Genomic DNA, 15,502 nt, shown 5'->3' with positions numbered 1-15,502 from the left:
AGGACCATTTCATGTTTGGTATCAACTGGAAGTGAGCAAGTGCAGATCTTCCCCTTTGATGCGCTGCAGCTCAGTTTCGTCTCCCTTTTGGGTCAGTGAGCAGTCGGGGGCCGGTTGGCACAGATGATGGTAACGCTAAGGAAATTGAGAGAAGTATTCAGCAACAACTTGAAGCATTCATTCACGCAATAAGGCAAGGCAAGTTTATTTGTAGAGCACATTTCAACAACAAGGTAATTCAAAGTGCTTCACATAAAACCATTAAAAGCATCAAAACATAAGGCAAAAGAAAAGGAGATTTAAAAACAACTAAGAACATACATTAAAACATTAAAAACAGTGCAAGAAATAAAATGCAGAAATGCAGGAAATTGATTAATATATGAATTGAATGTGTTTCAATTAAAGGCAGCAGCAAACAGAAAAGTCTTCAATCTTGATTTAAAGGAGCTGAGGGTCTCAGCAGACCTGCAGCTTTCTGGGACTTTGTTCCAGATATGTGGACCAGAAAAACTGAACGCTGCTTCTCCATGTTTAGTTCTGACTCTGGGAACAGAAAGTAGACCGGTCCCAGACGACCTGAGGGGTCGGGATGGTTCATAAGGTAGCAGCAGATCAGAGATGTGTTTTGAGCACTAATAAGCACTATCGCTGATGTTGGCTGTTGGTAGTTAGGATCCTTAATGTTGGCGCAAACTAAAGAGAATGCAGCTTTTACTCTGAAAATCAACACTTTGATCAATACACATAAATATTTCATACTTTTAAAGACCCTCATGTTACAGCCTAATAATCAGAAAATCCTACAAATTACAACTCATCTTGCAGATGGGATGTCAGACATACATTGCTCTTTTGCTTGCTATTGACACATTATGTGACATATACACCGTGCGATTTATTGAATGAATGACTAAAAATCAATAACACAGTTGTCCCACCTGTCTCAGGGTCCCAGTCCCAGTCCCCAGTTTATACAGCGCCCATGCCGGCACAAGCAGGATGGAGGAAAGGGTCAGCACCCAGCCCAACACGTATGCCCAGGCTGGGTACACGTACCAGCGATTAAAAGTCAGAGGCTGATACCCAACCAAAGAACATGTAAAAGAGACCTGAGAAAACAATACAAAAAGAGGGATTCAGAAGTTATCCTGACATTTCAGTGTAAGAATATCTGGAGCATAAAAAATCCAACATTGAAAGTCACTCACCAGTAAGACCAGTGGTGTGAGGTAAAGCCAGCAGATTTTAAAGAACGGGTTGGCGTGCACACCTGTCATGTCCTTAATGATGGATAACAACCGCTCTGCCCCTTTATAGGAGATGCGGTTGGATGATCAGCACTCAACGACCACATCAGACTCATCTTTGAATGCTATTTAAATGGGAACTTCTCTAATATTCTCACAGTCTGAGAACATAATCACAAGGATGTCATCAGGGTTGTGATGCATTATGGGTACTCCATGCGTTTTTAGAACTCAAGGGACTAAAAGTCATATCTCAGCCTCTGCTGCTTTGATTTTGATCTTACCCACAACTTTATTTAGGTCTTTTGTGAAACTGCCCCTTTTATGAAACAGTATACCTACCAAATATCCATGCCAGTGCCACGATTTCAAACATGCAGAGAAAGAGGATGCAGATTCCGTTACAAGCGAAGTAGTCAAATATCTGGAACACGTACATCCCTCCCTGGAGACGACAGCAAAGACATTGTTTTGACATGGTTTTATTCATTTTACTAGCAATAGCATGCAATACACTGCTAATAAATGTACACATAATACTAAATACTGACCTCGGTGACCATGACAAGCTGAGAGAAGAAGCATATGAGGCAGAAGAGGAGGAGGAGAGATTCCCGCCGGCCTGCTCTGCGCATCACCGTGGGAAACACATCCATGATGGATGTCATCGCCACCTCCATGGCAACAAACTGTACAGAGACAGGACAACACACAGTAAGCACATTGACAAATGTGAATTTCTTTTCCTCCATCAAGCGTTCATTAAAAGTACATCTTACTTGTGTGTCCAGACCCAGGAGGATGACCATGACGAAGAAGCAGATGGACCACAGTTGGGGCAGAGGCATCATGGCTACAGCCTGAGGGTATGCAATGAACGCCAAGCCTGGACCTGGAAAACAACACAGCCAGATCTGTCCCCGTCTATTATCTGCCTTTGTTGTTTCACCAATTTAGCATTGATGACTTTGCAAAGTAAAAGCGATATGCATCCAGGTGGAAATGCAGAGGAAGTTTTACCTGACTCGGCCACATCTGCAATGGGAACGCCCTGCTCGTGAGCCATGAATCCCAGCACAGAGAAGACTGCAAACCCAGCTACCACACTGGTAACACTGTTCAGCAAACACAGCCACAGGCAGTCTCTGCAAAACACAACAACGCGTGCGCACTCTATAGATTCATAGCATGTGGATACTTTTTAAATATGTGATTGGGTAACTCTGATGTCGGAGTTGTTGTCACACTCATCGAGTAATACTCACTTATAGCAGTTGTTGTTGTAGGTGTTGTAGCTGCCGAGCACGGTTAAGGAGCCCACACCCAGGCTGTATGAGAAGAGGATCTGAGCCCCCGCCTCCATCCAAACCTGTTTCAACAAAGCACCAGTGAGTAAAGTTGTCCATGAACTTCACACTGTTACAGTACACAATGGATCTCCTACCTGAGGGTCTGCGAGTCGCGAGGGTTCAGGCAGAAGATAATACAGTACTCCTTCTAGAGCCCCAGGAAGAGTGAGTCCACGGATCAAAAGAATAACCAACATCACATATGGGAAGGTCGCAGTGAAATACACCACCTGGGGAAAAAAGTCAACCGTTTACGGCATTTAGAGATACAACTTTATAGACTTTTACCACAGTTTTAGGGCTTATTTAGATACCTTTCCTGTAGACTTGACCCCTTTCCAGATGCAGAAGTAGCAGATGATCCACATCGCAATCAGGCACAACATCACATCCCATCTGATGCTGCCGATCTCCTCAATCCCACTTGAGATACCAAGCACTCGCCGTCTAGAAGGAACAAATGATCAACAAATGTGTTTTTATTGAGACTTATCAGGACTCATTTTGGCACATTTAAATCAACCTATAGAGGCTTTAGTATATCCGTATACATACTCCCAGAACTCTGTGGCAGCAAAGGTTGTGTTAGTCCGGTTGGTCCAGTTCAAGGTTTTATTTTGTGTGGAAAGGTCTATGCAGTTATCTGAAAGAACAGTGAGACAAAACACATTATTAGTCACAAAGCAGATGTAAAATGATCCTCTGTGGTTCTAGGGGAGGTTGGTTCTTGGGCTTGGGACTTCAAATTTGCATTACAAGCTTTTGGTGTGGAGTTTAAAAGATGTATTCATCATAACATTAATGTTAGTGCTCTGTTATACAAGGCAACCTCAATGCATGTGACAGTGTCCATTTGACCTGTGTTCCAGTAGTTGTTGCAGCTGGCCCAGGGGAGCTGTGAGCTGAAGGAGAACACCAAGTAGAGCAAAGCCCAGGCCAGAATAATGATGTAGGTCATAGAGCTGTACAAGTGGATCAGCTGCCCGCCGTAGCCAATACCTGCAAGGCCACATACACAAACGTTAAGACATCCTGACTTCCTCCATGTATCCATGTATCCATTAATCCGCTTAGCGGTCAGGGTGATTTACCCCGAATGACTCAATGCATCACTAAAACTGCTCACTCACTGTGAGAGACTCCTTTTCCATAATGATAAATAAATAAATAAATATATATATATATATATATATATATATATATATATATATATATATATATAATGTATATATAAAACAAATGTGTATTTAAAAAGCAAACTGAATAAAGAAACATTTTATTTTCTCTAAATTATCTCTGTGACTTCTCCAGAGTGAAATGTCACTTGATTTTACCCAGCTTATAAACATTAACAATTATTCAATTTTCTAATTTTTTCAGAAATGTAATCTTCAAAAACTATTGTGGTGTCTTTGTTGTACCTACGGTATCTGTGATGTCAATATTTTTGGAATATAAATAATATCAGGCACTGCAACAGCTGATTTAGAAATGTCAAAAAAGCACAACACACATTGATCATTGTGCTTCTGTTGTCACATGCATTTAACCCATCGTTTTAGACACTCAACATGCAGATAGTAGGAGCCAGGGATCGAACCCCCAACTGAGCCACAGCCAGCCCCCCCCCCCCCCCTTTGTGTAACGACCAAAATGGTCAACCAAAATGGTTGGAATGCTGAAAGCTGAAATGAATCTCAAAAACATTGCTGAAAATAGATATCCAATTTTAAAAAAATTGCAAAAAGCTAAATAATTCAAAAAGTTGAAAGATTACAAATATGAAGTTATGTCACCCCTCTCCTGAAAGAGCTGAACATTTTGATATTCGAACGGTTTCTGTAGCTTAAAAGAATTCCAGCAGTAGTGATATTTGTTGTAGTAGTAGTATAAGTATTATTTACAGTATAAGTATGAGTAGCATTTGAATAAGTACTAGTTGTAGCAGTAGTGATATTTGTAGTAGCAGTAGTAGTATAAGTTGTCGTCAAAGTATTTGTAATTAGAAGAAGTAGTAGAAGTAGTAGTATCAGCAGTCGTACTAATAGCTGTAGTAGTATTAGTACTGGTTATTAGTACTGGTAGTAGCAGGAATAGCAGTATAAACGAAATGTTTAAATACAGTTAATCCATGAGGCTTTTATTTTGAAAGGGTGGGACTGGGTGGGGGAGGGAGGGGGAGAGGAGACATAATCATCATGTTTGACACATAAACAGAGGTTATTAAATGACAGGCTTCATCACAAGCAGTTCAGTTAGAATTCACTCTCTTGGGCTTTTATTTTGAAATGGGGTGTGGGGGAGAAGGGGAGAGGAGACAGAATCATAATGTTCGATAAACACAAACCGGTTATTAAATGACAGGCTCATCACAAGCATTTCAGTTAGGATTCATTCTGTGGGGCTTTTATTTTTAAAATGGCGTGTGTGTGTGTGGGGGGGAGGAGGGGGGAAAGACCTCTAAAGATCCCTAAGACCTGAATGACTGTATGAGAGACACAGAGAGAGGGAGAGGAGTGTATGTGCGCGTGTGTCTGTGAGTCTGTGTGTTTATCAACATCACTAATTGGCTCAATCACAAACACCTGTGTGCCTGAAGCCATTTGGAAATATTCTCTATAGAGATCCTATTGAAAAAATAAAAAGCTTAATAATTCAAAAAGTTTAAAGGTTAGAAATATAAAAAGTCATAGCACCCCTCTGGTGAAAGAGCTGAACATTTTAATAGTTTAACGGTTTCTGTAGCTTAAAAAATGAAGGAGGAGAAGCGGTGCGACGGCAGAAATAGAAGTTGAATAAATTGTTAACAGGATTGTTAACAATTGTTGGAATGCTTACAGCATTCCAACAATGAATCATTCAGAGATTGTTTCCAGTGAATCTTCAATAAAGTCCTGAACAGCATACCTTCGGCCAGAGGGCACAGCTTCCTCCAGCAGGTGATGCCGCCTTCCTGGGTGTACTGGCCAACAGTTGTCTCCAGCAGGAACAGGGGTACGCCACAGGTCACCACAAACACCAGATATGGCACCAGGAATGCACCTGAATTTACAAAGTGTACATCAATGCATACACGTACTAGAGACTTTAGTTAACGGGTGAACCTCGTAGTTGCTTACCCCCTCCGTTTTTGTAGCAGAGGTAAGGAAACCTCCACACGTTGCCGAGGCCGACAATGTTTCCCGCCACGGCCAGGAGAAACTCCACCTTGCTGCCCCAGTGTCCTCTCTCCTCCACCCGCTTGTGTTTTGTGGCACATATTTTCTTCAACATTCCAAAAGCTCAGTCTGAACCCGATCGTCCTCTTGCAAGCACTTTGTGTGTCCAGGTCTTCTTATAGATTGCTTCTGTGTCATCTTGTAATGAGCAACTGCCTGAGCAGTTAATCAGTTCTAAATGGAAATGGAAATTATCGCCCAGGCTGAGCATAAGTTACAATATCTAAACGACAACTGATTAGAAAAGTCCAAATTCCTTGTTGTATAACACAGGATTTATTTTAAATCAAAAGGATCAAATCATTCTTTATGAATGTCTTGTCTTGTTCAGCCCAACTATTCCTCTTGTCGCAGCCGGTTGGTTTCTCAAGATGTTCTCGTGGTATGTGTGTCCAGTGTCAATTGAAATTCAACACGTTGCACGATGTGAGACGGATGTAAATGTCACTTCAAAGTCATTGTGAGCGCTGAGAAGACAATTTTATCTGGCCTCAAATATGACCACCAGGAGCAAAATCGATGTACTAGCCAAAATAAATAACGTTTACTGACATTATTTTCACTGTGATGTTATTTTTTCCCCCGGCACATATCAGGTAGTGGAATTATCCACCTTAAGTTTATATTTATTGTGCTGTATGTTGGGAACGTAAAGGAGCATGTTTGGGTTATCAGCATTTAAGAAACTGAATTATTGACAATATAATTATTAATGTATTTAACAATTATTAATGATTATTAATAACAACGGGGCACCACCCTGCGAACAGGGACCAATAACCAAACGATAAAACTAAGTCTCATAATTAGTGGCCACTCGTAATGTCAATAGTCGGGTGCGACTACACATTCGAAGTGACAGTGAAGGGTTAAGTTCGAGCACAGACTACTAGATACAGTTTCATCAAATACATATGCACAAGTAATCACAGACGACTGCTCCTTAAAGTATAACAGAGTTTATTCAATCAAAATAATAAATGATCAAATCAATTAATATTGCAACCAACAAACGTTATCATACAATTTTATATGCCTAAATTAAAGAATGAATAAAATGGATGAGGGTGTGTGGGTGTGTGTATGTGTGTGTGTGTGGGTCTGTGGGTGAAAAGGAAGGGGAATCTTACAGCTACCGCTAAAGACTACAAAGATGGCGGCGTCGAGTGACGTGAGGCGATCGTTTGAACGGGGTTTCCCCCAGGGGCAGAGATAGGAGCTGTGTGTGTTAGAGGAGAGGCAAGAAAGAGAGCAAAGGTGGGGGTCATGAATCAACCTTCTGCGTGCGGTCCGCGTTGTAGTGAGAATGGGGATCGCTGGCCGTATCGTACACAAAGTGCCGTTGTCGGTAGAACTGCCGGCAGTTATGTACGATTGTAGACGGTTAACAACTATAAATGTTCAAGTTTATTTTGATTAAAATAAGAATCTGATTATGACGTTACCCGTACAATTATCTTTGCAAAAATATTACTGTAACACTTGGAGTTAAAAGCCAGCATTATTGAGATCAAATAAATAAGACACGCTTGTCTGAATTATAGACTAAACAAATACTATAAGATATAAAGATATAAGCAAAGAGATTAAAAAGGAAAGTTGTCGTACACATACATGTAGTGGATAGAGAGTTCAGGATCATTTCATGTTTGGTATCAACTGGAAGTGAGAAAGTGCAGATCTTCCCCTTTGATGCGCTGCAGCTCAGTTTCGTCTCCCTTTTGGGTCAGTGAGCAGTCGGGGGCCGGTTGGCACAGATGATGGTAACGCTAAGGAAATTGAGAGAAGTATTCAGCAACAACTTGAAGCATTCATTCACGCAATAAGGCAAGGCAAGTTTATTTGTAGAGCACATTTCAACAACAAGGTAATTCAAAGTGCTTCACATAAAACCATTAAAAGCATCAAAACATAAGGCAAAAGAAAAGGAGATTTAAAAACAACTAAGAACATTCATTAAAACATTAAAAAACAGTGCAAGAAATAAAATGCAGAAATGCAGGAAATTGATTAATATATGAATTGAATGTGTTTCAATTAAAGGCAGCAGCAAACAGAAAAGTCTTCAATCTTGATTTAAATGAGCTGAGGGTCTCAGCAGACCTGCAGCTTTCTGGGACTTTGTTCCAGATATGTGGAGCAGAAAAACTGAACGCTGCTTCTCCATGTTTAGTTCTGACTCTGGGAACAGAAAGTAGACCGGTCCCAGACGACCTGAGGGGTCGGGATGGTTCGTAAGGTAGCAGCAGATCAGAGATGTGTTTTGAGCACTAATAAGCACTATCGCTGATGTTGGCTGTTGGTAGTTAGGATCCTTAATGTTGGCGCAAACTAAAGAGAATGCAGCTTTTACTCTGAAAATCAACACTTTGATCAATACACATAAATATTTCATACTTTTAAAGACCCTCATGTTACAGCCTAATAATCAGAAAATCCTACAAATTACAACTCATCTTGCAGATGGGATGTCAGACATACATTGATGTCAGACATACATTGCTCTTTTGCTTGCTATTGACACATTATGTGACATATACACCGTGCGATTTATTGAATGAATGACTAAAAATCAATAACACAGTTGTCCCACCTGTCTCAGGGTCCCAGTCCCAGTCCCCAGTTTATACAGCGCCCATGCCGGCACAAGCAGGATGGAGGAAAGAGTCAGCATCCAGCCCAACACGTATGCCCAGGCTGGGTACACGTACCAGCGATTAAAAGTCAGAGGCTGATACGCAACCAAAGAACATGTAAAAGAGACCTGAGAAAACAATACAAAAAGAGGGATTCAGAAGTTATCCTGACATTTCAGTGTAAGAATATCTGGAGCATAAAAAATCCAACATTGAAAGTCACTCACCAGTAAGACCAGTGGTGTGAGGTAAAGCCAGCAGATTTTAAAGAACGGGTTGGCGTGCACACCTGTCATGTCCTTAATGATGGATAACAACCGCTCTGCCCCTTTATAGGAGATGCGGTTGGATGATCAGCACTCAACGACCACATCAGACTCATCTTTGAATGCTATTTAAAGGGGAACTTCTCTAATATTCTCACAGTCTGAGAACATAATCACAAGGATGTCATCAGGGTTGTGATGCATTATGGGTACTCCATGCGTTTTTAGAACTCAAGGGACTAAAAGTCATATCTCAGCCTCTGCTGCTTTGATTTTGATCTTACCCACAACTTTATTTAGGTATTTTGTGAAACTGCCCCTTTTATGAAACAGTATACCTACCAAATATCCATGCCAGTGCCACGATTTCAAACATGCAGAGAAAGAGGATGCAGATTCCGTTACAAGCGAAGTAGTCAAATATCTGGAACACGTACATCCCTCCCTGGAGACGACAGCAAAGACATTGTTTTGACATGGTTTTATTCATTTTACTAGCAATAGCATGCAATACACTGCTAATAAATGTACACATAATACTAAATACTGACCTCGGTGACCATGACAAGCTGAGAGAAGAAGCATATGAGGCAGAAGAGGAGGAGGAGAGATTCCCGCCGGCCTGCTCTGCGCATCACCGTGGGAAACACATCCATGATGGATGTCATCGCCACCTCCATGGCAACAAACTGTACAGAGACAGGACAACACACAGTAAGCACATTGACAAATGTGAATTTCATTTCCTCCATCAAGCGTTCATTAAAAGTACATCTTACTTGTGTGTCCAGACCCAGGAGGATGAGCATGACGAAGAAGCAGATGGACCACAGTTGGGGCAGAGGCATCATGGCTACAGCCTGAGGGTATGCAATGAACGCCAAGCCTGGACCTGGAAAACAACACAGCCAGATCTGTCCCCGTCTATTATCTGCCTTTGTTGTTTCACCAATTTAGCATTGATGACTTTGCAAAGTAAAAGCGATATGCATCCAGGTGGAAATGCAGAGGAAGTCTCATCAATCAAGTAACTAACAAACAACCTCCTCAGTCTCAAGTTACTGGAAATCACAAAGATAGAAAAATGCCGAAGTACAACACAGGACTGGAAATCTCTTTACATGTGCGTCTCAAGAAAGTTAAGTTTGTAGAAAACTGGATGCAGATTGTGAGCGCAAGAACCTTTGTTGCTGAAAACAATAAGGTGAAAGCTTTATTCTGGTGATCATGTTTGTTTTTGGTGACCCGGGTAACATGAACACATTTGATATCTAGAAGTTATAATAATGGTCATTATATTGTTAAGTGTGTGTAGATAAATGTGCACATGTACATGTGACCTATTATGAGATTCACCAGCGTGAATCTGAGCACTGAATGAAGGAATGGCCAAAGTGTCGGCTGATGATTGAGAAACTGTACTGAAGTCAGTCTGATTCTGTTTATATATAAATATTTGGGTAGGGAAGTGAAGAGACATGACAGCGTGTGTGCTAAAGTTGACTGTATGAGTCCGCGCACACAGTGGCTTGAGGCTGCGTAACTGTTGATGTGCTGGTCGTGTGGTTGTCCTCAAGATGGCAGCAGCAGTTCACCCATTGTGGACTAGCGGTGAAAGAAGTACTCGGATCCTCCACTTTAAGTACCAATACAACTGTGTAAAAATACTCAATAACAAGTAAAAGTCCTGCAGTCAAATTCCTACTGAAGTGAATGTACTCGCGCTGTGGTAAATGACTGAAACATTGTATTTGACGGCTTCGATTCTTGACTTGTGGTCACAAGATCAATTTGTTTGTGAAGTGATTCGTGTGTGAAGAAGAAAGAAAAAACTAAGTTCTTCTCATGCGCAAATCTGTCTTTGTTTTTGGACCTCTTTGATTTTAGTTTTCTTTTTATTGTGAAATCTTGGATACTTTGCATCTCTCTGAATACCTCTGATGACTTGCTTTACCTGACTCGGCCACATCTGCAATGGGAACGCCCTGCTCGTGAGCCATGAATCCCAACACAGAGAAGACTGCAAACCCAGCTACCACACTGGTAACACTGTTCAGCAAACACAGCCACAGGCAGTCTCTGCAAAACACAACAACGCGTGCGCACTCTATAGATTCATAGCATGTGGATACTTTTTAAATATGTGATTGGGTAACTCTGATGTCGGAGTTGTTGTCACACTCATCGAGTAATACTCACTTATAGCAGTTGTTGTTGTAGGTGTTGTAGCTGCCGAGCACGGTTAAGGAGCCCACACCCACGCTGTATGAGAAGAGGATCTGAGCCCCCGCCTCCATCCAAACCTGTTTCAACAAAGCACCAGTGAGTAAAGTTGTCCATGAACTTCACACTGTTACAGTACACAATGGATCTCCTACCTGAGAGTCTGCGAGTCGCGAGGGTTCAGGCAGAAGATAATACAGTACTCCTTCTAGAGCCCCAGGAAGAGTGAGTCCACGGATCAAAAGAATAACCAACATCACATATGGGAAGGTCGCAGTGAAATACACCACCTGGGGAAAAAAGTCAACCGTTTACGGCATTTAGAGATACAACTTTATAGACTTTTACCACAGTTTTAGGGCTTATTTAGATACCTTTCCTGTAGACTTGACCCCTTTCCAGATGCAGAAGTAGCAGATGATCCACATCGCAATCAGGCACAACATCACATCCCATCTGATGCTGCCGATCTCCTCAATCCCACTTGAGATACCAAGCACTCGCCGTCTAGAAGGAACAAATGATCAACAAATGTGTTTTTATTGAGACTTATCAGGACTCATTTTGGCACATTTAAATCAACTTATAGAGGCTTTAGTATATCCGTATACATACTCCCAGAACTCTGTGGCAGCAAAGGTTGTGTTAGTCCGGTTGGTCCAGTTCAAGGTTTTATTTAGTGTGGAAAGGTCTATGCAGTTATCTGAAAGAACAGTGAGACAAAACACATTATTAGTCACAAAGCAGATGTAAAATGATCCTCTGTGGTTCTAGGGGAGGTTGGTTCTTGGGCTTGGGACTTCAAATTTGCATTACAAGCTTTTGGTGTGGAGTTTAAAAGATGTATTCATCATAACATTAATGTTAGTGCTCTGTTATACAAGTCAACCTCAATGCATGTGACAGTGTCCATTTGACCTGTGTTCCAGTAGTTGTTGCAGCTGGCCCAGGGGAGCTGTGAGCTGAAGGAGAACACCAAGTAGAGCAAAGCCCAGGCCAGAATAATGATGTAGGTCATACAGCTGTACAAGAGGATCAGCTGCCCGCCGTAGCCAATACCTGCAAGGCCACATAGACGAACGTTAAGACATCCTGACTTCCTCCATGTATCCATTAATCCGCTTAGCGGTCAGGGTGATTTACCCCGAATGACTCAATGCATCACTAAAACTGCTCACTCACTGTGAGAGACTCCTTTTCCATAAATAAATAAATATATATATATATATATATATTTATACAACAAATGTGTATTTAAAAAGCAAACTGAATAAAGAAACATTTTATTTTCTCTAAATTATCTCTGTGACTTCTCCAGAGTGAAATGTAACTTGATTTTACCCAGCTTATGAACATTAACAATTATTCAATTTTATAATTTTTTCAGAAATGTAATCTTCAAAAACTATTGTGGTGTCTTTGTTGTACCTACGGTATCTGTGATGTCAATGTTTTTGGAATATAAATAATATCAGGCACTGCAACAGCTGATTTAGAAATGTCAAAAAAGCACAACACACATTGATCATTGTGCTTCTGTTGTCACATGCATTTAACCCATCGTTTTAGACACAACATGCAGATAGTAGGAGCCAGGGATCGAACCCCCAACTGAGCCACAGCCAGCCCCCCCCCCCCTTTGTGTAACGACCAAAATGACACATTAAACTAATATGATACATCAGCCGACAATAAAGCTAACTAGAAAATGCATTTCCTGCTGAAAATGCGTTGGAATGCTGAAAGCTGAAATGAATCTCAAAAACATTGCTGAAAATAGATATCCAATTTAAAAAAAATTGCAAAAGCTTAATAATTCAAAAAGTTGAAAGATTACAAATATGAAGTCATATCACCCCTCTCCTGAAAGAGCTGAACATTTTGATATTCGAACGGTTTCTGTAGCTTAAAAGAATTCCAGCAGTGGTGATATTTGTTGTAGTAGTAGTAGAAGTATTATTCACAGTATAAGTATGAGTAGCATTTTAATAAGTACGAGTTGTAGCAGTAGTGATATTTGTAGTAGCAGTAGTAGTAGAAGTTGTCGTTGAAGTATTTGTAATTAGAAGAAGTAGTAGTATCAGCAGTCGTACTAATAGCTGTAGTAGTATTAGTACTGGTTATTAGTACTGGTAGTAGCAGGAATAGCAGTATAAACGAAACGTTTAAATACAGTTAATCCATGAGGCTTTTATTTTGAAAGGGTGGGACTGGGTGGGGGAGGGAGGGGGAGAGGAGACATAATCATAATGTCTGACACATAAACAGAGGTTATTAAATGGCAGGCTTCATCACAAGCAGTTCAGTTAGAATTCACTCTCTGGGGCTTTTATTTTGAAATGGGGTGTGGGGGAGAAGGGGAGAGGAGACAGAATCATAATGTTCGATAAACACAAACCGGTTATTAAATGACAGGCTCATCACAAGCATTTCAGTTAGGATTCATTCTGTGCGGCTTTTATTTTAAAATGGCGTGTATGTGTGTGTGTGTGTGTGGGGGGGGGGGGGTGGAGGAGGGGGGAAAGACCTCTAAAGATCCCTAAGACCTGAATGACTGTATGAGAGACACAGAGAGAGAGAGGGAGAGGAGTGTATGTGCGCGTGTGTCTGTGAGTCTGTGTGTTTATCAACATCACTAATTGGCTCAATCGCAAACACCTGTGTGCCTGAAGCCATTTGAAAATATTCTCCATAGAGATCCTATTGAAAAATTAAAAAGCTTAATAATTCAAAAAGTTTAAAGGTTAGAAATATAAAAAGTCATAGCACCCCTCTGGTGAAAGAGCTGAACATTTTAATAGTTGAACGGTTTCTGTAGCTTAAAAAATGAAGGAGAAGAAGCGGTGCGACGGCAGAAATAGAAGTTGAATAAATTGTTAACAGGATTGTTAACAATTGTTGGAATGCTTAACAGCATTCCAACAATGAATCATTCAGAGATTGTTTCCAGTGAATCTTCAATGAAGTCCTGAACAGCATACCTTCGGCCAGAGGGCACAGCTTCCTCCAGCAGGTGATGCCGCCTTCCTGGGTGTACTGGCCAACAGTTGTCTCCAGCAGGAACAGGGGTACGCCACAGGTCACCACAAACACCAGATATGGCACCAGGAATGCACCTGAATTTACAAAGTGTACATCAATGCATACACATACTAGAGACTTTAGTTAACGGGTGAACCTCGTAGTTGCTTACCCCCTCCGTTTTTGTAGCAGAGGTAAGGAAACCTCCACACGTTGCCGAGGCCGACAACGTTTCCCGCCACGGCCAGGAGAAACTCCACCTTGCTGCCCCAGTGTCCTCTCTCCTCCACCTCCACCCGCTTGTGTTTTGTGGCACATATTTTCTTCAACATTCCCAAAAGCTCAGTCTGAACCCGATCGTCCTCTTGCAAGCACTTTGTGTGTCCAGGTCTTCTTATAGATTGCTTCTGTGTCATCTTGTAATGAGCAACTGCCTGAGCAGTTAATCAGTTCTAAATGGAAATGGACAAGATGTTCTCGTGGTATATGTGTCCAGTGTCAATTGAAATTCAACACGTTGCACGAGGTGAGACGGATGTAAATGTCACTTCAAAGTCATTGTGAGCGCTGAGAAGACAAAGACGGGGGACTACATAATAAAATCACATTCTGTCACATTTTATCTGGCCTCATATATGACCACCAGGAGCAAAATCGATGTACTAGCCAAAATAAATAACGTTTACTGACATTCTTTTCACTGTGATGTTATTTTTTCCCCCGGCACATATCAGGTAGTGGAATTATCCACCTTACGTTTATATTTATTGTGCTGTATGTTGGGAACGTAAAGGAGCGTGTTTGGGTTATCAGCATTTAAGAAACTGAATTCTTGACAATATAATTATTAATTATGTAACAATTATTAATGATTATTAATAACAACGGGGCACCACCCTGCGAACAGGGACCAATAACCAAACGATAAAACTAAGTCTCATAATTAGTGGCCACTCGTAATGTCAATAGTCGGGTGCAACTACACATTCGAAGTGACAGTGAAGGGTTAAGGTCGAGCACAGACTACTAGATACAGTTTCATCAAATACATATGCACAAGTAATCACAGACGACTGCTCCTTAAAGTATAACAGAGTTTATTCAATCAAAATAATAAATGATCAAATCAATTAATATTGCAACCAACAAACGTTATCATACAATTTTATATGCCTAAATTAAAGAATCAATAAAATGGATGAGGGTGTGTGGGTGTGTGTATGTGTGTGTGTGTGTGGGTCTGTGGGTGAAAAGGAAGGGGGATCTTACAGCTACCGCTAAAGACTACAAAGATGGCGGCATCGAGTGACGTGAGGCGATCGTTTGAACGGGGTTTCCCCCAGGGGCAGAGATAGGAGCTGTGTGTGTTAGAGGAGAGGCAAGAAAGAGAGCAAAGGTGGGGGTCATGAATCAACCTTCTGCGTGCGGTCCGCGTTGTAGTGAGAATGGGGATCGCTGGCCGTATCGTACACAAAGTGCCGTTGTCGGTAGAACTGCCGGCAGTTGTACCGACAATGTGACAGAATGTGATTTTATTAT

The 15,502-nt window shown here is 41.2% G+C and overlaps 2 protein-coding genes across 2 annotated transcripts; both read right to left on the bottom strand.

Moving 5' to 3' along the window:
* Nucleotides 1-21: 21 nt before the first annotated feature.
* LOC306779586 (sodium- and chloride-dependent GABA transporter 2-like) lies at nucleotides 22-5,872 on the bottom strand (the record flags this gene model as incomplete). Its single annotated transcript, XM_079271552.1, has 14 exons — nucleotides 22-135; nucleotides 942-1,112; nucleotides 1,212-1,312; nucleotides 1,593-1,695; nucleotides 1,802-1,939; nucleotides 2,030-2,142; nucleotides 2,271-2,395; nucleotides 2,516-2,619; nucleotides 2,695-2,829; nucleotides 2,914-3,046; nucleotides 3,155-3,242; nucleotides 3,458-3,598; nucleotides 5,507-5,641; nucleotides 5,719-5,872. 14 exons carry the CDS (start codon nucleotides 5,870-5,872, stop codon nucleotides 22-24), a joined length of 1,755 nt encoding a protein of 584 aa, XP_079127678.1.
* A 1,600-nt stretch (nucleotides 5,873-7,472) lies between these two features.
* On the bottom strand, nucleotides 7,473-14,295 carry LOC306779585 (sodium- and chloride-dependent GABA transporter 2-like; the record flags this gene model as incomplete). Its single annotated transcript, XM_079271551.1, has 14 exons — nucleotides 7,473-7,586; nucleotides 8,411-8,581; nucleotides 8,681-8,781; nucleotides 9,062-9,164; nucleotides 9,271-9,408; nucleotides 9,499-9,611; nucleotides 10,674-10,798; nucleotides 10,919-11,022; nucleotides 11,098-11,232; nucleotides 11,317-11,449; nucleotides 11,558-11,645; nucleotides 11,861-12,001; nucleotides 13,924-14,058; nucleotides 14,136-14,295. The coding sequence occupies 14 exons, from the start codon at nucleotides 14,293-14,295 to the stop codon at nucleotides 7,473-7,475; spliced, it is 1,761 nt and encodes a 586-aa protein (XP_079127677.1).
* Nucleotides 14,296-15,502: the final 1,207 nt, after the last annotated feature.

Source organism: Melanostigma gelatinosum (assembly GCF_949748355.1).
Source record: "Melanostigma gelatinosum genome assembly, chromosome: 7".
NCBI lineage: Eukaryota > Metazoa > Chordata > Actinopteri > Perciformes > Zoarcidae > Melanostigma > Melanostigma gelatinosum.
Note: the sequence above shows the minus strand (reverse complement) of the source record. Positions and strands in the feature narration are given on the sequence as shown.